The following is a 24,130-nucleotide window of genomic DNA, read 5'->3' on the forward strand; positions in this document are numbered from 1 at the left end:
AAAACCCTAGAGGCAGAGGAAATATTAGGCGGATCCGCGGAAATCACCGGAACGAATTATGGCGGGTTCGTCCAAGAAGCCAGCCGCAGCGATCGTGGATCCTTCCTCTACGGCGGCGCTGGCGACCGTGAATCCTTCCTCTCCGGCTGCCGTGGCCTCCACGGTGATGGCGCTGTCCAAAGAGAAGAAAAGGATGACGAAAGGAAAAGAGACTACCGGGGCGCCGATCACCGCGGCTGTGGCGGATGAGAAGGAAACGACAACCGGTAGGGGCTAATTTGGAAACTCCAATCCCATCGAGGATCCTGTCGTTTCCCATGGGCTAGAAGCCCATGGGGAACTGACCACGAGCCAAATCGTCAGGTCATTTGGGAGCCCATGAGATAGGGGTGCCTAACCCGATCCTCGAATTTTCCCTATGCCGAGCCCTCCCCACCTGCGGGGTCCGGCTGCCCTCCCTACACCTCGCCGTCGCCACTCCTCGTCGCCTCCCGTCCTCGCCGTCACCTCCCCGTCCTCCCCGTCGCCTCCCCATCACCTCCCCGTCGCCTCTCCATCCCCGCACCGGCTCGATCTTAAGATCCGGTGACTGCTCCATGACTGCCCCGCTTGCCTCATCCCAAGATCCGGTGAGCCCTTCCTCTTCCCTCCTTTTCCTCCCCGATCGAGCTCTTGGTACTTGGATGTGAATAATATGTGCTCATCTCCCTGTCTCCCCATCGCCTCCCTGCTGCTTGTGCTAATCTATTCTCTAGTTTTGCAGAGACGGACCCCAGAAGCTTCAACAACACGGTCGCTGAGAAGCAGGTCAACTCCTTTTCCTCCGAGAAGCAGGATGTTAGCCCCCTGCAGTGTGGATGTATGGCAAGGATTAACTGGAGCCGTGCTTTATTTGTTTGATCCCAGTACAGAATTATGGAACAATTAGGCTACCACATGTCCTGACTTGTTTCATACACAAAGCATTAGCACCGATGCTATCAGTCATTGATTTTCTTAATCCTTGGCAATAACTATCGACATGCACGATCAATTCATTCGATACTGGTTAGGATTTGAAACAGCTTGTTACTGATACTGATTAACAACACTATGATCACATAAAACCATCAGTCCTGGACTGATGTCAAGAACTAGGAAGTATCTAGCTAGTCCAGCAATCCAGATATAAAAGACGAGACCTAGTTAACTAATCTAGTTAGCTTCATGATAGTGGAGCGGTGCACATTGATCCACAAGTTCAAGCACTGGGATACTGGGTACCAGATGATATATCAGAAGGTTATTCTCATTATGTTGAAAGAGATAACTAAGGTTAAGAGTGTACGTTTGGAGTAATATCATACTAAATCATAGTGTAAATCTTTGACATGAAAATGTGAAGTGCATTGTATATTTATTACTACAGAAACTGCACATTCATTTCTTAATTTGGTCTTGGTATAACCTACATACATGGTTTCCATGTCATGGAAATGTTGACCTTGTATCAGATCGTGTGAAACATGAGATGGATCGATGTTTGGCCAGTCTGATATAACATAACAGTTTTATGACCACGATTTGTGCTAGTTTGATGAGTAAATTACTGTTTCATGCTTTTTCCTAGACTCATAACTACTGTGAGTTCATCTGTGCCTCATGTCTGTCCACAAATGTCTATGGAAGTACCCCTTTGTGCATGCTCACCCTTGCCATGCTGGATCCTTTAGCCTGTCCACAGAAAGTGCTAAATAATGAATTGTTGTAGGTTTTTATGTGCCTTTGCAACATCCTTTAGCCTGCATGCATCTTGATATAGGTTAATAGATGTGAATATGGCTCTGGGATCATATATTTTCTTCTCATTTTCTCAATGTGGCAATGGTCCTTTAATTCAGAAGTAAAAGACATTATCAGTACCTTGATACCTTCTATGATAGCTGTCTGATTTTTTTTTCCTATGATCTGATTGCCATCTTTTTTATTCTGAACCAAAATGCTAGCTTATATCATATATTCTTGCAAGTATTCCAGTTTTCATAACTTGTGAGCTTTTTCTTTTTTTTTTCTAGACCATATGCATTTGACTGACATAGTTTACTTGCCTTACCATATACATACATATAGATAATGGAATCTTGGGAGGATGAAGCTAGGAGATTCATGCTAGAGGAGGAAGAAGAGGATAACGAGCTATTCCTAGTTATGGTCCCCGTGCTTCAGCAGTGTCTATATGAGGAGAAAAGGTCGGAGCACACCTCAACTCTGCCTAGTGCTGAAAAGGTCATACAAATCTTGGAAGGCCACGAGAATTGGTGCAAAGTGGAGTTCAGGATGGAGCCTGAGATATTTAGAGTTATAACAAATTATCTTAGAGTGAAGAACTTATTACGTGACACCCGTGATGTTAGAGTTGAGGAGCAGCTGGGAATGTTTATGTCCATGCTCTCTCATAATGCAAGCACCGATAGGTTAAAAAAGGAATTCCAACACAGTGGTGAGACAATTCATAGGAAAATAATAGAGTTCTTCGATATAATTCCAGCACTGACTCATAGATTCTTGAGTGAACCATACACATGTGAAAATTGCATCAGACCCTCGCTTTATGCCTTTCTTCCAGAACTGCATTGGGGCCATTGATGGCACTCATGTTTCTATCACCATTGCACAAGAAAGAGCCGCCAAGGAACCTTGTCACAGAACGTGATGTGTGCATGTGACTTTGATTTAAATTTTACTTTCATCTCATGTGGTTGGGAATGATCTGCATCTGATGCAGGGGTCCTACGATCTGCACGTGTGAAGGGTTTTCATGTGCCTGTGGGGAAGTTCTACCTCGTAGATGGTGGATACCCAAATACTTCCTTATTCATTGCTCTATACCGAGGAGTTAGGTATCACCTTAGTAAGTTTAGAAGATAAGGAAATCAGTATGCAAATTATAAAGAATTGTTCAACCATCGGCATGCTCAGCTACGCAATCATATTGAAAGGGCCTTTGGCGTGCTAAAAAAGCGGTTTCCAATCCTGAAAGTTGGGACATTTCATCCAATAGAGAATCAAATTAAAATTCCAGCGGCATCTGCAATATTTCACAATCTCATTAGAGGGCTAAATGGGGATGAAGGGTGGCTGGATCACCAACCAAATAATATCAACCCATCTGATTATATTGAGTTGCCAGAGGGGATAACAACTGCCCAAATGAACTGCAATCAAATGAAGGAAGCACCCTACGAGACCAAATTGCCCTTCAGACGTGGGCTACCTATAATAATTAGGTGAAGCATAAATGTAAGCACTAGTATGCATGGATTGTTTGTTCATGTATTATTTTTTTGCTTCATTGCTTATTTCTATATTGTTTTCATGATAGCATTTATCTAATCTTATTTATTTCTTACAGCCATGTCAACAGAAAGGGCTACGTGGAGCTATACGTATGAGAAGTAACTCGTGGATATTATGAAAAAGCTTGTCAACATCCAATGTTTAAGGGACAGAATGGGTGGACAGCAAAAGGTTGGAGGAATATCACAAACAAATTCAATGATACGTTTCTAACAGCACATAAGCTAAAAGGAAAATAAAAGAAGCGAGAAAAGTGGTGTTGGCTGGAACGACAATTTGGGTATTATCATTGCAGAACCAAAGGGTTGGGAAAAGTTGATCTCTCAATGGGATTGCAGAGTGTGACATCCTAACAGAGAAGGTACCCGGGACAACAGTTTCATCCCAACAACGTGCATTCGCTGATGAAACTGCCAAGAGTACGAGTTCTAATGTGTCCTCATCTTCTAGGGGAAACTTGGAGAGCTTAGGCTATCCGCACCGCGGCTCGCCAAAGTCATCTGAACGTGAAATCTGCCGGTCGAACTATTGCACCACAGCACGGTAAACGCTCCCTATCCCATAGGTTGCTACAGGAGACCTCCAGACGTAGCGATGCACGCTGGAACGCTATCCTCCGGTGGGACCCACGGTTGATGGCGGGGAGGAGCCGTGGCCGCCGGCAGGAAGGAGGAGGCCGGGCCACCGTGCACTGATCTGGGTGGACGCTATCCAGCGGTGAAGTCAAGCTCGAGGCCACGTGGCGCGCAGAGGAGAAGCTCGCCGCCGGCTGTCGGGAAGAAGCTTGCCGCCGGCCGCTGGAAAGGAGGAGGGAGGGACAGGGAGCCACCGGCTGCCGGGAGGCCGCGCCCCCGCACCAGGAGAGGAGGAGACCACCGCCATGGTGTCGAAGAGGAGGAGGCGGAGACTGTGGCCGGCGGGGGAGGAGGGCGCCGGCAGGAGGAGGCCGAGGTGGGGGAGGAGGGAGCGGCGGGAGGAGGGCCGCAGGCCACCACAGCACCGACGGGGAGAAAGGGAGGGGAAGGAGGAGCGGCGGCAGAGAAGAGAGGGGAGGGAGGAGGCAGCGATGGACGGGAGCCGGAGGAAGGCGATGAAAATTGGGATAGCAGTTGTCTGCGCGGCAGCGTTTTTTTTGACCCACCTCTACAACCGGAGCTGACAGGTGGGCCATGCCCCTTTAGAGATCGGGATGGGGGTCCGGCGGTGCGGATAGCCTTAGTACAGACTGTGTTTACCTAATTCTGAATCTGAACCTCTACTGATATGTAATAGTTCCCTACAGACTAAAAAAACAGTGTGGTGTTGCATTATATTTATGAACAGCTAATCACTCAACTTCATCGCATGTAACCTTCTCTTAGGACATCATACATATCATATATCCTCTTAGAATCTTTTGATTGTACCTACATTGAAAATACGAGTAAGAAATAAGGAGTATCTGTATCTGGGTGCCATTAAAGAATAGCCCAATTAACACATCAACCAACCTTCCTATGTAGAAAGATGGCAGCATCAATAGTCCCTTCTGCGTAGATTGAACGACCACAAACATTGTGCTGGAACTCAAATGAAACACTGAAAGGAGAGTACAGTATAACCAACAAAGATATAAATAACATGCTTTGCTCTGATGAATCACATTTAACAGACCAAAAAAGATCAGCAATTATTCGTGTGCTTTATTGTCAGTATGATCGATTTCCAGGACAATGTTTGTCACCTGTCATCAGGAGATGTGAGATGGTATAAATGGAACGCATGCCCTTCAATGTGCTCTTCAGGGACACCCACCATCTCAAGCTGCTGCTCAGGATCCCTAATCTTAACCATCTGCCAGCCCAGGAGGTAAGAGAATAACAGCATGTAACTGAAGCTTAAACCATAGCTTTCAGAAATTGGACAAGTACTGTAACTCACAACAATTAGCAACATCCATGGTGTTGTAACAAAACAGGGGGAAAATATCAGTAAACAAAATTAAACACTGTAAAATGGTGGAACTATTTTTGAATGGAAATTGTCATGAGCAGCCGCCCATTAGGGCCCGTGAGATGGAGCAGCCAGCCCCAGGTCATGCTTGCCCCAGGATTAGATTTCTTATTTAGAGATAAGATCAAATTGAGTTGGTTCCTTGATTCTAGAGATTGGTTTCTTAGATGTCGAGTCAACCCATCTATATAAGGATGGGAGTATGGGACTGTATCTCTTTCCATTAGCAAGAAATAGATCAAAAGTTCCTATCTCCCTCTATCCCTACCCTTGTGGCATAACTGCCAGACATAAGCATGGCCGTGCTTCTTGGGTTCAGGACCATCTAAACTATGCCCATGACAGAAATCCACATAAGTGTTCAATCAATTATGCACATACAATCATGTCAACAGAATCCTACCACGGATGCACTTATTATTTATAGTTACTATTTGAATATCTGGACTTTTAACTTGAATAGCCCAGAGTTCATGAGAGCACTAACAAAAATTACAAGTAAAACGTCTTGATCCATGGAAGTAGTGTGGTAGTTTGACTGCCTTGATGTGTTTTTCAGGGTACAAACAGCTGTTATCTCAATAAGATGAATAATTTATGTAAATTTTAAACCATAAATATAAAGCATACCCGGTTCATGTCATATGATATGCCCATTTCCTCAAAACAAGCAATCACATCTTTAGCTGTACCAGATGTGTCCAGCTTGCCAGCTTGGTGGGATTCTAAAACCTGGAAAGGAAATGCATGGCAGTCACAATTACAGATCTGATTGATGGTGCGACCAAAGATCATAATTTAGCCACTAGAAATGTCTTTGGCCTAAAGATCTAAAACAAATCTCAGAACAGACAGCTAATTGAAGAACCTGCAAAGAAGCTTAAATGATTGGTTTAGTAGAAGACTCAATATTTAAATATAATCAACCTTTAACTCCTAAGGAAACATTCAAGGCAGAACTGTACCTCTAAATGATATCCTGAAAAAGACCCTGGAAACTGCTCAGCCATGAATTTCATTATAGCAACAAATGCAACAACCTGATCATGAAAGAAAGAAAGTTACACAAGTCGTCCATGTTTTCAACATAAGTACAGTAAGGTCAAACTATAAGTGTTAAACTCAATTGAATAGATAACCTTTTTCTAGTATACCTGTTTGCCCATCTGTGGAGATATTAGTGCATAGTTTTTTGAATCTTGTACTGACTTGTAAAGTAACTGCTTGTTCCCTCCAGTTGTGCCCATCACAAATGGCAAACCAAGTTTGCAATAGAGGTCAGCGTTAGCTGCATAATGCAAGAGTATTTTATGTTTCGAAAGAGGTGAAGGCTTTCAGGTAGAACCCACTTTACTAGTTTAGATATTCTACGAGAAGTTTGTCGAGCATAAAAATGTATTGTTCTTTACTTGCTGTTATTCTGCCATGTAAGCATTAACGAAAACCTAACAAAAAATTGGTAGAAAAATTTCTAGTTATACATTTTGATGTGAACATAGCAGCAAAGAGATATTATATGAACACCATGATGTTTAGCAAGAAGACTTGAAGGAATTTCTTAAACTACAATCTCATGATCGCACTAAGAACTTTGTATAGCATATTGGAAAAATAAGAAGGATAAACTGTTTACAGTTCACAGAATCAGGTGCTGTGTAGTCCACAACAATGACATCTGGGAATTCGTCAATGACAGATGAAAGAACGTCATCTCTTGCAGAAGGACCATATATCCGAATGTCTGTTTGTCCAACTTCTATTGTTGTATCAACCTTCTCCCTACTACTGAATGAAACAGGGACTAGGTGAAGGCCCCTAAGAGCAGCAGCCTCAGCAACAGATAATCCCATCTTGCCGGTGCAGCCATTCACCTATATAATGGAAGAGGAAGTTTGAACAGCTATCCTAGTACACAAATGCATCCAATTGCACGAATAAAACATTGACATTGAGCATCCACTTAAAATTGTATTAGTTAATGTGAGAACTGAGAAGCATTGAAATTTTTTATAATAAAACTGTTATAATATGAAGCTAAAATATAGTGTTTCCCTTGTAAAGTATAAAGTTCTTTCATCTTTCACTAAAGAAAAGTGGATACAGACTACTGATGTAAAATACTAAACAAGTTGACCACCTCTTAACATCTGAATAATTACATATGGGCAGGGTTGATTCGCTATAATTGTGCCTTTTATTTCCAACTTTTTTTTTCTTTATGACCACATCAAATTCTTACACAGCTCTGATATTTCTTATAACCAGACAAGTTGCTATCAGCATAAGATAATTGTTTAGCAGGGTTTTAGTTGAGAGAAAGAAAATTCATGGACATTTGTGACTTTGCACTTCTCTTGTGAATTAGAGAGGGAAGCGCGGTAGCCAAAGAAGCTTCCTCAGCAAGAAACTCAACTTCGTATTTGACCACATCTTTTACCTCGATATGTATCAGCTAACCTGAAACCTAGCTTGTGTAGAGGGCAGCACATGTGCGTGTGCTGTGTGAGCCAGGTTATGCATATGGTGGTGTGCTTCCTCAGTTATGCTCTCTCCCTCGGAAGAGTAACAGAACATGTGAAAGAGAAGTGACTGAATGACAACCCATGATGAAATATTTTTACATTAATAATGAGATATTGTTGCTCCATTATATGTGTGGCTGACATTATTATCCTAGAAAATGAAGACCTCGAGTCGTGAGCACATTTGGTCAAGCATTAGGTTTTGCACAGATTTATCTTCCGAAGATCCTAGAGCGCAAAAGCCGCATCTGAATCCAAACCTAAATGATTACAACCCTCTGATTCTCTCAGAAGGCAGTCTAACCTACTGGCGGGGCGTAAGACAATATCCCAACCTGGCAGTGGCATTACATCGAACACGTAGGAAGTAGGACACTAGGACGTAGGTGAGAACCATTATGCGAGATGGCAGAGGCAATGAGATCCGGCGCAGCATTTCATCGAACAGGCTAGCGGGACATCAGAGACGCCCCGAGATGCGTACCAGAATCGGGAAGGAGACGCTCCCTGGCGGCGCGGCTGTCTCTGGAGCGGACGCCGTCGACTCAGCGTTAGCACAGCGCGGCGCGGCGGCTACACCGAGGTGGTTCCGTCCCGGCCAGATCAAGGGCCGCGAGAGGGTGGGGTGGGGTGGACGTACCGAGAGCATTTCGAACTCCGGCGGGCGGCGGCGGATGGTTTCGAGCACGGCGTACCGGATAGGCCGGACGGAACAACTAACGGATGGTTTATCTCGCTCGAGTGCAGCCGGAACCCGTCTCGGTAAGATGGACTCGATCGGATTCTGGCTTGGGCTGGCTTGAGATTGGAGTAGACTATGGGCCTGTTTGGTTAGCCTTGCTTATAAATAAGCAACTTATATTTAAGCAAATAAGTTGCTTATGACCTAAACACCCTTGCTTATAGACTTGCTTATAAGTTGCTTTTGCATAAGCAAATAAGCAAGTTTGGAGCTGCTTATTTTGCTTATGGGGTACTCTTTACCCCCCTACCCTTCCCACTTTTCTCTCTCTCCTCCCACTTTTCTCCTTTCCCCAGATCCCCTTCTCTCTCTCTCCTTCTCTCCCCCGGCCGGCGCTCCCACCCTGCCCGCCGGTCCCTCCCCGCCGCCGCCCGCCGCCGCCGCTCGCGGCCGCCGCCGCTCCAGCCCGCCGCCGCCCCTCCCGCCCGCCGCCGCCGCTCCAGCCCGCCGCCGCCCCTCCCGCCCGCCGCCACCGCCCGCCGCCCGCCTCGCGGGCCTCACCGTCCTCGACGGCAAGGGCGGCCTCACGCTCCGCACCGTGGCCCTCGACAAGCTCGACGGCGAGGCCTACGTCAACATCCGCAAGGGCAAGGTCATCCCGGGGTACGAGCTCTCCCTCACCCTCTCCTGGGAGGCCGAGGCCGCCTCCGAGTCCGGTGCCGCCAAGGTCGCCGGCGCCGCCGAGGTCCCCTACCTCGCCGACGAGAACGCCGACGAGGACCCCTTCCTCGCCCGCGGAAGCCCCTCGTCCTCGAGAAGATCCGCGAGTTCGTCGCCGCCATGGCCAAGGGCGGCCCGGCCAAGGACGAGCTCGAGTCCAAGATCTTGATGGATGAGAACAGATGGAAGGGGTTCACACAGAGCAATGCAGTAGGCAAATGTGAGGGTAGAGGGAAATAGGATGGCAGGGGCAAATGTATCAATAGCACTCTCATTTATTGCAAATAAGCAACCCAAACCAAACACCTTGACTTATAAATAAGCAACTACAATAAGCAACTTAAGCAACTTATTTATAAGCAATGCTAACCAAACAGGCCCTATCCTGTGATGGGCCGATGGGCGTACGGTTCAGATCGACTCTTTCTGTGATGGGGCATGTTAGCACACTGTTGGAGATGTTATTTTTAAGCAAATGTTGGAGATGTTTTGTCAAAAGCGTCCTGGTTTTCCAGGTGTATGGGCATTTTATGCCAACTTGATGATTTTTGGTATAATATGACTACACTTTATAAATTTCAAATTTGACACATAACCCTATATGTGTAGAGAGCAAAAGTGTTTCCCCGTTCCCTTACCGTGCGGATGAGACATACAAATAACATTCCATTCCAAATTATAATTCAATTTATTTTGTTCTAAGTCAAACTCCGGCGTCTGTTCGTATCTATGCTTTTGTTTTGCCCCTAACGATTGTAGTTATCTTCTCCATTAATAGAAATAGGCACCGTGCGGGTTCGTTCGAAAAAATTATATTAATACCTAACTTTGGCCAAGCTTTAAGAAAAACATATTAATATCTAATACTAAGTAGATGCATTGTTATGACATAGTTTTGTGGTGGATTTAATTGATCTAATTGGTCGTTGTGAATATTGGTGTTTTTCCCTATAAACTTTATTAAAGTTAAATAAGTTTCACTTAGATAAAAATAAAATGAATTATAATTTATAAAGGCAGAGTAATTGTTACAGAATTGTTCATATAAGAGTCGCAATTTGTACTTCTATGATATTTGGAGAGAGTATACTACCGGATATAAGATTGGAACAAAGATACTAACTATTACATGATTTGATTAAAGGATTTGTACCTCCAGACTATTAGCTTGTAGATTGCAAATTGGCTATCATTCATACTACCATATAGTTTTGTGTATGTTAGATGTTCAAGTTATAATCTACCAGTTGGTGATGTAACCATAACGTCTCATACCGGTATGAATGCAGAGTCAACGCAGCTTTTCTATCCTTCTAGGGGCAAGCTGGCCGTTGTGTGGTACAGAGAGTACTATACTAATCAACCATCGCGTGACGACGCTCCGAAGAAGACTGCCGAATGAACGGCTGATGATGCTAGCTAAAAATATTAAAATGCCATTCCTGTGATCCTGTCCCTCCCCCTCCCATTATTCCAGCGCCGAGAGGGATGGACCATGGTGCACCCCTCCTGATTCACGAATCACGATCCCTACCCCATACGGCCATACCCATCCTGCCATCCATCGTCAGTGGAGTACACGGACGGTTGAGATTCCGGCCCGTCCCTCGATCTCGGCTTCCGACAAAGTCAACGGGCTGGCGCAGCAGCCAATACGGGCAGCCCACAGAGAACGTTGACCAGCGGCGCCCACAGGCCACGGCGGAAAGCGACGCGAGCCAAATAAAAGGGCGGGAGGGGCCAGCAGCGAGCCAACCCGCCTCTCAGAATCTTCTTCCCAGCGCGCATCCGGCATCCCACAAGGCTCGGCCAATCCCGATCCTTCCTCCCTTCCTCCCCGTCCCGCCACTCCACCACGAGCGCCAGCATGATCTCCCCGCGCCCCGCGCTGTCCCCGAGCTTCCTCGCCTTCCGCCCGGGCTCCCCGGCCGCGTCGCCGCCGCCCTCCCCGCGCCTCCACGCGCCGCCGCCCTCCTCCGCGTCCTTCTCCGCCTCCGCCTCCGCCGCCGTCACCGCGCCAGACCACGCGGCTGCCAGCTCCTCCTTCTACGACGTCCTCGGCCTCCGCCCGGGCGCCAGCCCGCGCGAGATCAAGGCCGCGTACCGCCGCCTGGCGCTCGCCGTCCACCCGGACGCCGCCCCGCACCCCGCCTCCTCCTCCGCCGCCGAGGACTTCATCCGCGTCCACGCCGCCTACTCCACGCTCTCCGACCCCGACAAGCGCGCCGACTACGACCTCCGCCTCCTCCTCTCCGCCGGGCGCCGCCGCGCGCAGTCGGTGACGCTCGGCCGCTCGCCCACGTTCCCGGCGCGCCGCTCCCGCCGCACCTGGGAGACTGACCAGTGCTGGTGAGTGGCGACAACGTAAAGATCTCTCCCGCGCATGCGGCCGGAGCGGCCTCTCGCTGTCTCCGTCGGGCCGCCGAACCTTCCAATTCAAGTTCCATTTGGACGGGAACGCAAAGATCCCCGCAGCCACTGGGCTAGCTTGTGGCCAGGCTCTACGCTTCTAGAAGAATAGTAGTATAACCTCGCACGCTTCACCGGCGACCTGTAAAAATGCTGGAATCGTATGGTGTGTGACGTTCCCTTGTTTTGGATCGTGGATGTGTGTGTATGACTTGGCTTGGCGATGTAATATTGTGATAGGATATATAGGTTAACTTATTAATCTACACTGGAGATAAGGCCTGATGGCCACAACAATAATGCAGTCCAGGTTTGAGAAGAAAGCGAGTGTTCTGTCCGCATTCAGTCGATTGCATACTCTTCTTCTTGGGTGATTGTGGACGTGCTGGGAAAATGAGCAACCTGTCAGTGTCTTTGCATACTCTTCTCGCGCGGTGAATGCAGACGTGTTGCGCAGTTTGTGGATTCTGAATGCTTCAAGTGACAGAATTGCTTGCTTTTCCTCGAGAGAAAGGGTCGGGATCCATCTTCCAAGGTCGCCCCGCGAGCGACACAATTGTATAAAACTTCATCAAATAATATTTGATCCCCTTGCTCGTTTGCGTCTCCACGTACTGAATTGAGCCGCTTGTCAGTGTTGCGTGCATGATGCGTGCTGTTGTTCGTAAAAAAAAAAAAAACTGACTCTGATCAGTAGACACTGACAGTAGTTGTTGATGCCTTTGTTTGCACTCTGGTTTCTTTATACGGGCAGTTGTCACTCGCACAGGCTAATCCGTCAGTACTGCCGCTGATGCTGCAGCACAACTGCAAGGTAGGGCAATCATAGTACAACTGCTAGATGAGTATCAGCTAGCAGTTCAGCTGTCACCATCTCACCTCACTTTCAGAAGCACAAGAGGGACGATAGATCTAATTTTGAGCGATAACTGGTGGGTCCCACGGAGCACCAGAGTCTGCATCATATCCATGACCCATCCGTTAAAAAAAATTATGGATCCAATCCAAAACCAGCAAATATCAGATGCGACCTTTTCAGGCAAATATGGCCCATAAATTGGCTGGTGACAATTAATCGAGCGGATACTTTTCTAATTTGTTAGGCTCTTCGGTGATCTAGTGGTTACACTGATATCCATCATCGGATTCATGGGCGGGTCGACCTAACACATGGTCAACTCCTCCGTTTCACGCCAAGGCCATGCTTATTGGAGCAAAGATGGATGTTTTCATGGAGCGTTCCTTTTTTTTTTTTGACAAATCAAGGAGCGTTCTTGGTGGCTATTGCCCACTGGCATTCTTTCTATGAATCAAACTCTAGGCCTTAACATGGAACCTTTCCTCTTTGAAAGGATTAGCTATAGATCTGGATCTCCGAACGTTTGAAAGGGTGCTATGATGAGACCTTGAGTAGCCAGGCAAGTGTTTTTTTTTTCCTTTTTCGCTGAACGTCAGACAGTGTTTTTTAGCGTTTCGGTGAATTCCCTTCCAAGGGGATTGAAGAGGATTTTGACTTACAGAAAATTTAATCTCTCCTAATCTCCTCCAATCCTCCCAAATCCAATTCAAACCCAACAAGGCCTTACCGATGATTATCACATCAACAAAAGGGCCCGACAAAAAACAAACCATAGCCTAGCCCATTTTGTTCTGACGAAGCATCATTTCATTCTAAATTGGGCCCAACTACAGGCCATTTTCGTAATTTAGTTGGTGGGCCAAACACAAGTCACCACCCAGAGGAGCGAGCGAGCTTAATGGGCCGTTGCCCTCCCGTCCTCTGTTCTGTTCCAAAACAGCTCCGTCTGTTGCTTCGCTTCATGCCTTCCTGCTGCTTGCTTGCTTCTTCCGGCTTCCCGCCCGCCGGGCCAGAAATATGACGCGGCGGGCGGCGGCGCCTAAACTTTCAGACGCCAAAATATCCCAAACTACGCCCGTGCCTGCATTGCCGGCCTGCGGCTCCCGCTCCGCTGATTCTGGCAGTGTGCCCGGAGGCCGCAAAACTTGTTGACACGGCGGCGCAGGACGGCAGGAGGCGTCGCGTCGTCACGGGACCCGATCGCGATCCACTCACTGATCCAGAACCAAAAGCGGCATCGTCATCTGGCACCCGTCCAACCGTGTGGGCTCTGTCCGTCAGCGTCACGTGCCTGTAAAGTAGTGGGCGAGGAAAATTCCCTGGGGCCTGGACGAGCGCCTCCCCCAGCTGGGAGGCGGCGGCCTTTCAGCCTGTCACAGCTCACGGAAATCGTAATCGCCCCCTGGATTGCGAGTTTGCCAACCATTGTTAACTCCCTCCTGTCAGGCGGCAACGTGGACTCAGCGAAAAAAGTTCAGTCCGTTGTCGTGCGATCTCCTCTGGGGTCGTGGCCCGCCGCGTGAATCCTCCTGTCGTCCTTGTTTATTGTTTTCAAGGAGCTACGGTAGGCAAGGAGCCTTAAGAGTACAAGGGAGTCAGCACTAGCTTAAGCAATTACGGAGATTTGCATCCTTGGCTAAAGAGCACTTGTCATATCGAACGTTTGATACTAATTGGAAGGACTAAATATGGATTAATTATAAAACTAATTGTAGAAGCTCTTGACTAATTCGCGAGACGAATCTATTAAGCCTAATTAATCCATCGTTAGCAACTAGTTACTATAGCACCACATTATCAAGGTGGCGTTTGGTTCCCTTTGCTTATTTTTAGCACGTGTCACATCGAATGTTTAGATACTAATTAGGGGTATTAAATGTAGACTATTTACAAAATCCATTACATAAGTGGAGGCTAAACGGCGAGATGAATGTATTAAGCCTAATTAATCCATCATTAAGAAATGGTTACTGTAGCTACTCATTGTCAAATCAAGGACTAATTAGGCTTGATAGACTCGTCTCGCCGTTTAGCCTCCACTTATATAATCGGTTTTGTAAATAGTCTACGTTTAATACTCCTAATTAGTATCTAAACATTCGATGTGACGGGTGCTTAAATTTAAGTCGGTGAACCAAACCAGACCTATCAAATCATGGATTAATTAGGCTTAATAGATTCATCTCGTGAATTAATCTCCATCTGTGCAATTAGTTTTGTAATTATCATATATTTAATACTCCTAATTAGTATCAAACATCCGATATGACAGGGGCTAAAGTTTAGCCCCCAGTAAACAAACACCCCCTAAGCTCCACAACAAAAGAGTGCTGGCCGGCTCAGGTTGGCGCAGGTGATGCTTCCAAAGCTCCAGGTCGGTTGCCGCGTTCAGGATGGTGATGCGCACTGGGACATAGGCATCATTGAAGACGAGGGTGTTGCTGCACATCTTCCATATATTCCAAAGAAGAGCGGTGATGACGGTGGATTGGACGCGCTCATCGGCAATGGACATGAGCTCTGGCAATGTCCAGAGGTCGCGGAAGGACGTGAGGTAGGGAGCACTTGGCCAGCCGATGGTCCGCCAAAGAAGACGAACGCGTAGGCACCGCAGGAGAAAGTGATCCTAATCTTCATGCTCTCCACGGTAGGCACAGAGTGGGGAGTCGATGATGTTGCGGTGATGCACCAGGGCGGTGGAGGGGAGGCAGCGACGATGTACCATTCAAAGGAAGTGTTTGCACCTGGGAATAATGGCCACTACTGGGGAATGCGCCATCAGTACCAGTTGGGAACCCCCTTTAGTACCGGTTTTGCAACTGGTAGTTCGGTCCTTTAGTACCGATTGAAATAACCGATATTAAAGGGTATTAAAAAATTAAAAAAAATCCCCCACCACCGGCCCTGGCCTCCCGCGGCCCCCGCCGCCTCGCCACCCTCCTCCCGCCTTCGCCCCGCCGCCTGCCCACCCCCTCCCACGGCCCGCCTCCGCCCGGCCCCGCCGTCCCCTCCGTCGGCTCCCACCCGCCCGCCTACCGCCGCCTTCCCGCTACCCCCGCCCGCCCGCCGCTGCTCCCACCGTCTCACCTCGCCCCACCGTTGCTCCTCACTGCCAGTGAGGCGACGAGCAGAGGGGAGAGGGGAGGGGAGGCAGAGGAGGAAGGGGTCCTGCTGCTCCTCACTGTGTGTGAGAGAGGAGAGATTGTCGTGCTGTGAGGAGGAGGGGGACGGGAGATAAGACCGCCGTGCGGGGGTAGCGGGAGGGGGGATAAGGTGGCCTTTAGTACCGGATGGAGCCTCCACCCATAGTATCGGGTGGAGCTCCCACCCGGTACTAAAGGGAGTCACGGGACCTTCCCGGGACTATCCATTAGGATCGGTACTAATGCTCATATTAGCACCGAGTCAAAATGCAACCGGTACTGAATCTCGAGATGAATGCTCAGTTTTCCAGTAGCGGACATTCGACGAACGGATCCGGCGTGGTGGATGCCATGTGCCAACTGTAGAGGGCCGATGAGGAGAACGGTTGCAGGCGAAGGCCGATGCCCCGACGGTTAGGCACACCAGGCGTGGGCAGCGCCTGGCCGAGCGCAGAGAGCAAGACCCCGAGCTCTGCAGATGCGGCAGCACTGAGGCGAAAGTAAAGGTGCAAATCCCAGTGGTCGCCGGCTCTAGCCGCCTGGACGGAGATGTTCGCTCGCCGGCAGAACGAGAACAGCGCAGGGAAGGTCGTCGCCAACGACTGCGGCCCGATCCAGTGATCGTGCCAGAAGCTGACGGTCAGGCCGTCACCCAAATGGACGGCAGTGGCGCGGCGGAAGTGCTTGTTTATTGTCAGCTACTGTTTGTGCCGTTCCGTTGCTGTAGCTTTGTGTTAATTTGCCGGGTGAGCAGTGAGCTGATCCGACAAACCGCACAAACCACTATACCAGGGAGAAGCCATTAGTTGCACGAGGACGCTGGACGCACAGCATGGTTGTTGAGCGAACAGATCGGGACACACCTGATTGCTGGAGCTCAGTCGGTAGCCTCTTGACTGAGAGAGAGGAGTTTGTTTCGAACAGACCATTATTCGGATTTTTTTTAGGGTCACAGGATGATCTCCCCGTCCATATGCTATTATTGCAACAGGACCAACCGGTTCCACATTGTCTTTTACAGCATTGCAAATTCATCAACCATGAGCATCCATGTCCAGAACATAATTTATCTGCTGCTAGAGACCACACAAATTTCTTCCTCACATCAAACTCAAGGAACACACGCACATTCTAAACATCTCACTATACTACAATCACCCCAAAATAGGAAGCTCTGTTGATTTTCACATCACCACCTGAGTCCGATCTGGTTGCAGCTAGGAGCACAAGCATCAGTAGCCCTTTGTTTCACCCTCATCAGTGTCTAACATCTCCAATCTTTTCAACCATTCATGGTATCTTTTCAGGTGTCGTGTGGGGCATGGCAACACCCAGTTCCTTAGCATTCCTAGCTAATTTTGCCACAGCTGGGTAGCCCCCACTCCACCTGCAATTCTGAAAACAAATAGAGTTTAATTTCTTAGCTTCCGAATGGCCCACGAGGCCGCATTATTCGGATTTGGACTTTGCATTATTCTTTCAAATGAGCTCGTCAAACAGATTAGCATGGGCCGCGATTAGCGTTTAGATGTTGGTTAGACGCCGCTGCTGTATTTTATTCGGGCAACCAAGATTTTGCTTCAGCGGTTGATGAGGAATGTTTCTCTAAAATAAGGCCGGGTTCGAGATGTAGGATTTTTCGCCGCATGGGGCTCGTGCCACGTACTGCAGGAGCAATCAGACAGCAAATGCTTTGGGAGAATATATGGTGCTGGTAATATAGATCGCCTGTAATGATAGCAGCATGCATGCGCGTTCATCATTGCATATCATTTATTTCCCCCATAAATGGTAATCTGTCGGTCTCTGTATAATGCATCGCTTAATCTAGAATTGGGTCGCCGTGGTCCCGTTTGTTTTCGCATCTCTCAAACCATGCTTGATGGTTGGGGATCGTCAAAAAATCAAACAACCTCGAGCGCCGTTTGTAGGCGAAAACTTCCTAATCTCGCAAGTTCGATCCCTCACAAGTTCGGGATCAGCAGATAAAACTCAGTTAACCTCGCAAGTTCTAGACCAATGAATAAAATTGGTTAACCTTGCAACTTCCTTGTTACTTTAGCTTCGAAGCTAACGGCTATTGGCTGATGGCTAAGTTACAAATTAACTTACCTCGAGTGTTCGAAGCTAGTGTTGAACACCAAGCCTTTCACTCTGCTTTTTACTCAGGATCGGAACTGGACTAGACGCTACGAGGTTGAAGGTACGAGGTTAAGAAGCTCTTTCAGCACGAGACTAAGGGCGCGAAGCTGAAGGCTCAATCTGGCACAGAAAAGAAGTCTCGAGGTTAAGGATACAAAGAAGTGAGAAACGTGGCTACATGAAGGCGTGAGAAACGTGACTACATGGAGGCGTGAGAAGCGTGACTACAAGAAGGTGTGAGAAGCGTGACTACGTAGGAGAATTCAATTTGTACGCGTTACCCAATTGGCCTTCATATACGGCATACCCTAGGAATTATCTTAAGAGTGTAGTAGGTGAAGAAGGACATTTTTAGGATGTAAAATGACCTACGAGTCACTATAAAAGGGGAGCCCTACCCGTTGTAAAGGGGGACGAATGTTTTTCAAGAGATTACAAGTGTATTTCCCGTTCCATCTGTTGTGCTCGAACTCCTTTGAGACCAACACTTGGATTATAATCTAAGCAAAGATTTTTTCGCTTCTTGCTTTTCGCTTCTTATAGTTCAAATATCTGAAGCGGCTTACCACATAAGCAAGATGTTTGGTGGAATTCTTGCTTATTTTCACCGATAAGTCGTTTATATGCGGAAATAAACAGGGCTAGATATTTGGTTTCCACTCCTATTGTTTCCAGTCCAATTGTTTCCCATGATGAGCTTGAATGCTTGATCTAGAATCGCTGTGCGAGTTGCCTAGCCATTTGGTTTCCACTCCCATTTTTTGTTGGTGTCGCCGTGCCGGCCAGCCTCGATGGGTGCTGACTTAGTTTAAACCGAATGCAGTTTGACTGGACTGCAAACTCGCAGTAGTTTATATGCTCTTTGTCTTTCCCACGAAGAGCCGTACCCCGTACGTACTCCCGTATTCTATCGATAGGAACAGCTCTGTAAGTCTGTAACTAAAGAGATAAAAACTATATATGCAGTGCATTTCTTGCTGGCTTGCTGCAACACGTAGGCTCCGTCCGTGTTTGAAACAACTATAAATTAATAGAATCTGGATTGGATTAAACAGAGGGCCGATTGTGAAGGCCACATGTTTACGATGCCCTTGTTTATGAAGGCAGAAATGTCATTGTTGGGACGGGGCAAAATGACCTTTTCTCGACCTAGAATTTCCTAGAAGCTAAGTGAGAGGGGGATAATCGACTATGGGTTAGGATTGTTGAAAACTATTCCTTAATCCCAACTATTTAGACTAGATTGTGATTATTTTTGCTGGATTGTAGAATTTTTAGTAGATCCTAATGGCATCACAGTTGGACCTCAATTTCTACAGCTCACGTCCACTTGTTTTGTCCGTTACCTCACTTCATGCCTTTGAAAGGGAAGGTCGGTTCGCTGGGGCGATTTGGTCAGTCTTCTGTGGCGTTACGCACGTAGCGCCAGAGTTGCAGGTGCCAGTCAGCACCATGTCCTCCTGTGATCACTTTCGTTGCTGTCCGCCGATGGGAACGTCGCAAGGGCGTGCGAAACTAACCGTTGGACCGGGTCAATCGCGTCTTAGTTGGACTGACAGAACACCTCGTGTCATGTTATGACCGGTAGCTGTGTGGTGAAGAAGACCCATCCAAGAGGGGTCATCATGGCATAGATCGGCACGGAGCTCGGACCCGTCGAGCAGAAACCAGGTTTGATCATCACAGCCTGACCCGAAAACCGCAGGGAGAAACCAGACTGGTAGCAGTCGTAGTGGAGCATCGCTGAAAGCTTGTATCTTCTGCGAGAAATTACGACTGCGGGGGAGCGAAACGAAGTGGAAGCAGGCTGCAACCGGAACTGGTGCCCGACGCCCGGCGGCCTACACGTACACGAGCCGAAGGTCGAAGCTGCGGAGCACACCGCCGCGCTGAACTGCTGAACGCAACGGCGGACCAACGGCAACGACCCTCAGCGCCGCGCGGCTCCGGTATCTCCCTCTCAGCAAAAGGCCAGTGAAGGCGCCGTGAGGGCCCCAGCGGCAGGCCGCCAGCCAGGCCGGGGAGGCCCACCGCGACCGGTCCACCAACCCGGTCTCACGACTGACTGGCTGGCTGGCTGGTTTGCTAAAACCCGCCTCCCCCGCTCGCTCCTGCTACTCAATCCTCCTCATCCCGTGCCCTCCAAGGGACGAAATCGAAGACGGCAACGCCACACGCCCACACCAGAGCCAAGCGACCAGCGTAGGAACCCACGCGCCGGCGCCTCCCAGCTCTTACCCTGCTGGGCGTGCGGTGGTTCGTTAGTGGCGGGATTTTCCTTCCATTTTCCGGCCGCCGTCTTGGCATCCCGATTCCCGGCCTCTCGCGGCGTGCCGCCGACACCACCGAGCAAAGGAAAGCAGCTCCTGATTTAAGCTCAATTCGTGGGGGATCGAGGCATCGTGGCCTTCCGATTGCTTCGCCGCCCGCTCCTCCGAAATCTCGCCGCCTTTTGATCTCTCTCACCGCGTGGTGCGGAAGGATGGGGGAGGGGGCGAAGGCGATGCTGGCGAAGCCGATCCAGCTCGCGGACCAGGTGGCGCAGCAGGCGGGGTACCAGTGCCTCCGGACGGACTGCACGGAGCTCCGGGCGCGCGCCAAGAAGCTCGCCGAGCTCCTGCGGCAGGCGGCGCGGGCAGACCTGTACGAGCGCCCCGCCGCGCGCGTCATGGCGGACACCGAGCGGGCGCTCGCCAAGGCCGCCGGCATGGCCGCCCGCTGCTTCCAGAGCCACTCCCGCCTCCGCCGCTTCTTCACGCTCAACCCGGTGTCGGGGCTCCCGCGCACCCTCGCCATGCTCGACACCGCGCTCGAGGACATCGACTGGCTCATCCGCATCTCGTCCCCGCAGGCCGACGACGACGGCGACCTCCGGGGCCTCCCCAACATCGCCCAGAACGAGCCCGTGCTCGGCATGATCTGGGACAACATCGCGCGCCTCCACACCGGCGGGCTCGCAGCGCGGGCCGACTCCGCCGCCACGCTCGCCTCCCTCGCCCGCGATAACCCCCACTACGCCAAGTACATCATCGAGGAGGACGGCGTCCCGCCCCTCGTCAAGCTGCTCAAGGAAGGCACCGACGACGGCCAGGAGGCTGCCGCCATGGCGCTCGGCCTTCTCTTCCGCGACGAGGAGAGCGTGGAGAAGCTCCTCCACACCGGGGTGTGCTCCGTCTTCGCCGCCGCGCTCAAGGAGCCGCCGATGCGCGTGCAGGCCGCGGTCGCGGACGCCATCGCGTCGCTCGCGAACCACAGCCAGAAATGCAAGGACCTCTTCGCCCAGAACTACGCCGTCCGGCACCTCGTCGGCCACCTCGCCTCCGGAACCATCCAGGAGCACAGCAGGTACTCTGTCAGTGGGAACGGCTCTAGGAACACCCCTACTCCGGCGGCGGCCATGTCCTCGCTCGACAAGCTTCACTCCGTTGTGCTTGCCAAGTCGCGCAGCGTGCACCAAGGCGGGTCTGGTTCCTCAACAAACGAGCCGCCGAACCAGCCAGAAGCCTCGAATGGCGGCCAGCAGCGAGAAAGATCGAACCAGATGCAATCGGTGGTGAAATCCGCGATAGCGGCCAAGACAAACGTAGCCGCGCCTCCACCCAGTAGGCCTCAGCTGAGTTCGAACGGTTCGAGCGGCCGCGGATCGCGCGAGGCCGAGGACCCGGCTACCAAGGCGCACATGAAGGCTATGGCGGCGAAGGCTCTGTGGAAGCTCGCGCGAGGCCATGTCGGAGTCTGCACCAGCATTACGGAGTCTCGCGCGCTCCTCTGCTTCGCCAGGATCCTCGAGAACGGCGACGGCGGCGCGGGCACGCACCTGCAGTTCTACTCCGCGATGGCGATCATGGAGATCACCCGTGTCGCCGAACACAACCTCGCGCTCCGGCAGTCCGCGTTCAAGCCCAGCTCGCCGGTGGCCAAGGCCGTCGTGGAGCAGCTCCTCCGCATCGTACGCAAGGGAGACGACGACGAACTGCTGTGCCCGTGCGTCACCGCCCTGGGCTGCTTGTCGCGCACATTCACCGCGAGCGAGACACGCGTGATCGGCCCGCTGGTGCAGCTGCTCGACGACAGGGAGATCCCGGTCATGAAGGAGGCCGTGGTGGCGCTCACCAAGTTCGCCTGCACCGAGAACCACCTGCACGTGAACCATTGCAAGGCCATCATGGACGCCGGCGGCGCGCGGCACCTCGTCCAGCTCGTGTACCTCGGAGACCATCTGCAGATCGAGGCGCTCATACTGCTCTGCTACATTGCGCTGCACGTCCCAGAGAGCGAAGAGCTCGCGCAGGCCGGGGTGCTCGCCGTGCTCATGTGGGCGTCCAAGCAGGCACACATGGTGCAGGACCTGCGCGTTGAGGCACTGCTGCCGAACGCCAAGGGTCGGCTGGACCTCTTCCAGTCCAGGGCATCCAGGTGATGATTGCAGGCTTGCAGCAATCACCCGGTGGAGATGAGTTTGTTCATCTTGCTTTACAGAATCAGATTAGATTTGTGTCTATTTTTCTTTGCAGTTTTAAGTTCCAGATATGCGATTGTTAGAGTGTACATATCCCGGTTCCGTTTGTCAAAGAAAGTGTTGATTGAATTGAATCGTCTCATTCTTAAGTCCTGAGGAATTCATGTTGATCATTCTGTACGTGTAAAGTCGAAATGAAAAGAAAGGTTCTGTTCATACGATTGCTTCAGTATGTTAGGTAGCAATACTTGGTTATGTGTAGCTTCAGACATAATGGCAGGTTGACTTGACTCCTAATGAAGCCTGAGTCACTTCTTCCTTTTGACTTGTATATAGATCAATTGGGACACATCATGCTACAGAATAGCAGGTTCATTGCTCTATCATGTTTATTATCTTTTTAGAAAAAAAAAGTTTTGTGGTCAAAAATTGAGTTAATTTCTGCTTGATCACTTTCCACAATTATCTGTCCTCCTTGAGGAAGCAGGATACTATTTTGCAAAAGTACTGTTGAAGTTTCAGTCAAAACTATTGTATCCATGTTTGGACTTCTGGAAACATTTGTTTTTGAGATTTAGTCCTCTTCAATCGACTCATTTCTTGCTTATCTATCAATCACCCAAAAGTGCACTAGAAATTTAATTGGCAATGGAGCTTTGTGGTTAGGGTTTGGGGACTACCTGTGGCCTGCAAGCCTAGAAGGAGCTTGGGGGCGGCTCGCCGGCCGGCGGTGGAGGTGGAAGAGACGGCAGCGGAGGCGGTGAGGGCACCGCTAGAGCCGAGTGGTGGGAGATCCCTGGTAGGCAGTGAAGGCGGCACCCCAACGGGTTAGCGTCGGCGGCGGCGGAGGCCGCCGGAGCATGAAGGAGGCGGGCGACGGCGGGGGCATCGCGTCGGGGCCTCGCGCGGCTTGGGCTATCGGAAGAAACCGAAGAAGACGAAGATGGGAGGAAGAGAAAGATAACAGAGAAGGGGGGGTGTGATTTCAATCGTTGGATCTATATCAAATGGATAGGAACGGTGATTGATAGAAAATGGATATTTCAATCGATTGAAGAGAAGACAGTCCCTTTATTTTTCACTAAGGATTCTTGAAACAATTTGACTTCTTTATTCATACGTTTGTAAACTTGTACTTCCTGAGAAAATTTAGTACAATAGTACTTATCGGCTGCCGATGAATCCCAAGGAAATTGAGGTCGATCAAAATCTTGCAATAGAAGCTCCTGCCCCAGTTAGCTCATCATTCATTTGAAATGTTTAGTTCTACTGACCGGGGCACACAAGTCAGACTTAGGCGCACATTTAAAGAATGGGCAACTGGTGGTACTTTGTTTTTCTACGAGCATCTCCATGAGACAATGACCCTTCACCAGGATAGTATTTGCCTACAAACAAGCCTCTCGGTCAATGAGGATCTTTGCGGCGTGTGCAAAATAATTTAAGGCTATTGTTTAACGTTGAATTCGAGAAAAATTTTAGAACGGTGCTACTAGTGAACTCCGAAGACAAGTCTCCTTTAGGTCAGTCTTCATAAAGAGTTCCATGAAGATTAAATTCTATGCCATCAACAATTTTGCTGATTTGGTAAGATCATTAGGAAGAGAGAATTCCATCAGATGTGAGGGAAGTTTCATCCTCATGATATTCAGTTAGAGTTACCCGTCCTAATTATGCAATAAAACTATGCACTTTGATTGACTTTATGCTTTACTTCTATTTAAGTAGGGTGCAGGCTGTGGTAACTTCTATTTAATTGTTTATCGGTTCTCGCTCTTGGAAAAAGTATTTTGGTGCATTGCTCGCTCCGAGAAGCCGGGCAATATTTTTCTGGATGCTTTCAACATGACTTTAAATAAGATCTGA

At 49.4% G+C, this 24,130-nt stretch overlaps 3 protein-coding genes across 3 annotated transcripts; 2 read left to right on the forward strand and 1 right to left on the reverse strand.

Moving 5' to 3' along the window:
- Positions 1 to 4,433: 4,433 nt before the first annotated feature.
- On the reverse strand, positions 4,434 to 8,616 carry LOC101772428 (probable 4-hydroxy-tetrahydrodipicolinate reductase 2, chloroplastic). Its single transcript, XM_004984967.4, has 8 exons — positions 8,335 to 8,616; positions 6,962 to 7,199; positions 6,483 to 6,616; positions 6,294 to 6,368; positions 5,959 to 6,060; positions 5,060 to 5,169; positions 4,827 to 4,914; positions 4,434 to 4,742 (listed from the first exon to the last, which is right to left on the reverse strand). The coding sequence occupies exons 1-8, from the start codon at positions 8,497 to 8,499 to the stop codon at positions 4,674 to 4,676; spliced, it is 981 nt and encodes a 326-aa protein (XP_004985024.1). The 5' UTR covers positions 8,500 to 8,616; the 3' UTR covers positions 4,434 to 4,673.
- Positions 8,617 to 10,989: 2,373 nt separating this feature from the next.
- On the forward strand, positions 10,990 to 12,002 carry LOC101772832 (chaperone protein dnaJ 11, chloroplastic). The gene has a single exon (XM_004984968.3). The coding sequence runs from the start codon at positions 11,120 to 11,122 to the stop codon at positions 11,603 to 11,605; it is 486 nt and encodes a 161-aa protein (XP_004985025.1). The 5' UTR covers positions 10,990 to 11,119; the 3' UTR covers positions 11,606 to 12,002.
- Positions 12,003 to 19,909: 7,907 nt separating this feature from the next.
- Positions 19,910 to 22,480, forward strand: LOC101773243. Its single transcript, XM_004984969.2, has one exon. It carries the CDS (start codon positions 20,288 to 20,290, stop codon positions 22,223 to 22,225), a length of 1,938 nt encoding a protein of 645 aa, XP_004985026.1. The 5' UTR covers positions 19,910 to 20,287; the 3' UTR covers positions 22,226 to 22,480.
- The last annotated feature ends 1,650 nt before the right edge of the window (positions 22,481 to 24,130 follow it).

This window comes from Setaria italica, chromosome IX (assembly GCF_000263155.2).
Source record: "Setaria italica strain Yugu1 chromosome IX, Setaria_italica_v2.0, whole genome shotgun sequence".
NCBI lineage: Eukaryota > Viridiplantae > Streptophyta > Magnoliopsida > Poales > Poaceae > Setaria > Setaria italica.

Excerpts from the sequence above, each read along its gene's own strand:
- LOC101772832 (XM_004984968.3), top strand. The coding sequence starts at position 11,120 with ATGATCTCCCCGCGCCCCGCGCTGTCCCCGAGCTTCCTCGCCTTCCGC.
- LOC101773243 (XM_004984969.2), top strand. The coding sequence starts at position 20,288 with ATGGGGGAGGGGGCGAAGGCGATGCTGGCGAAGCCGATCCAGCTCGCG.
- LOC101772428 (XM_004984967.4), bottom strand. The coding sequence starts at position 8,499 with ATGCTCTCGGTACGTCCACCCCACCCCACCCTCTCGCGGCCCTTGATC. Across the intron at positions 6,617-6,961 it reads AGCACCTGATTCTGTGAACT|CTAACGCTGACCTCTATTGC; the intron begins GTAAACAGTTTA and ends TGCATTATGCAG. Across the intron at positions 6,061-6,293 it reads TTTCAGGATATCATTTAGAG|GTTTTAGAATCCCACCAAGC; the intron begins GTACAGTTCTGC and ends TTTCCTTTCCAG.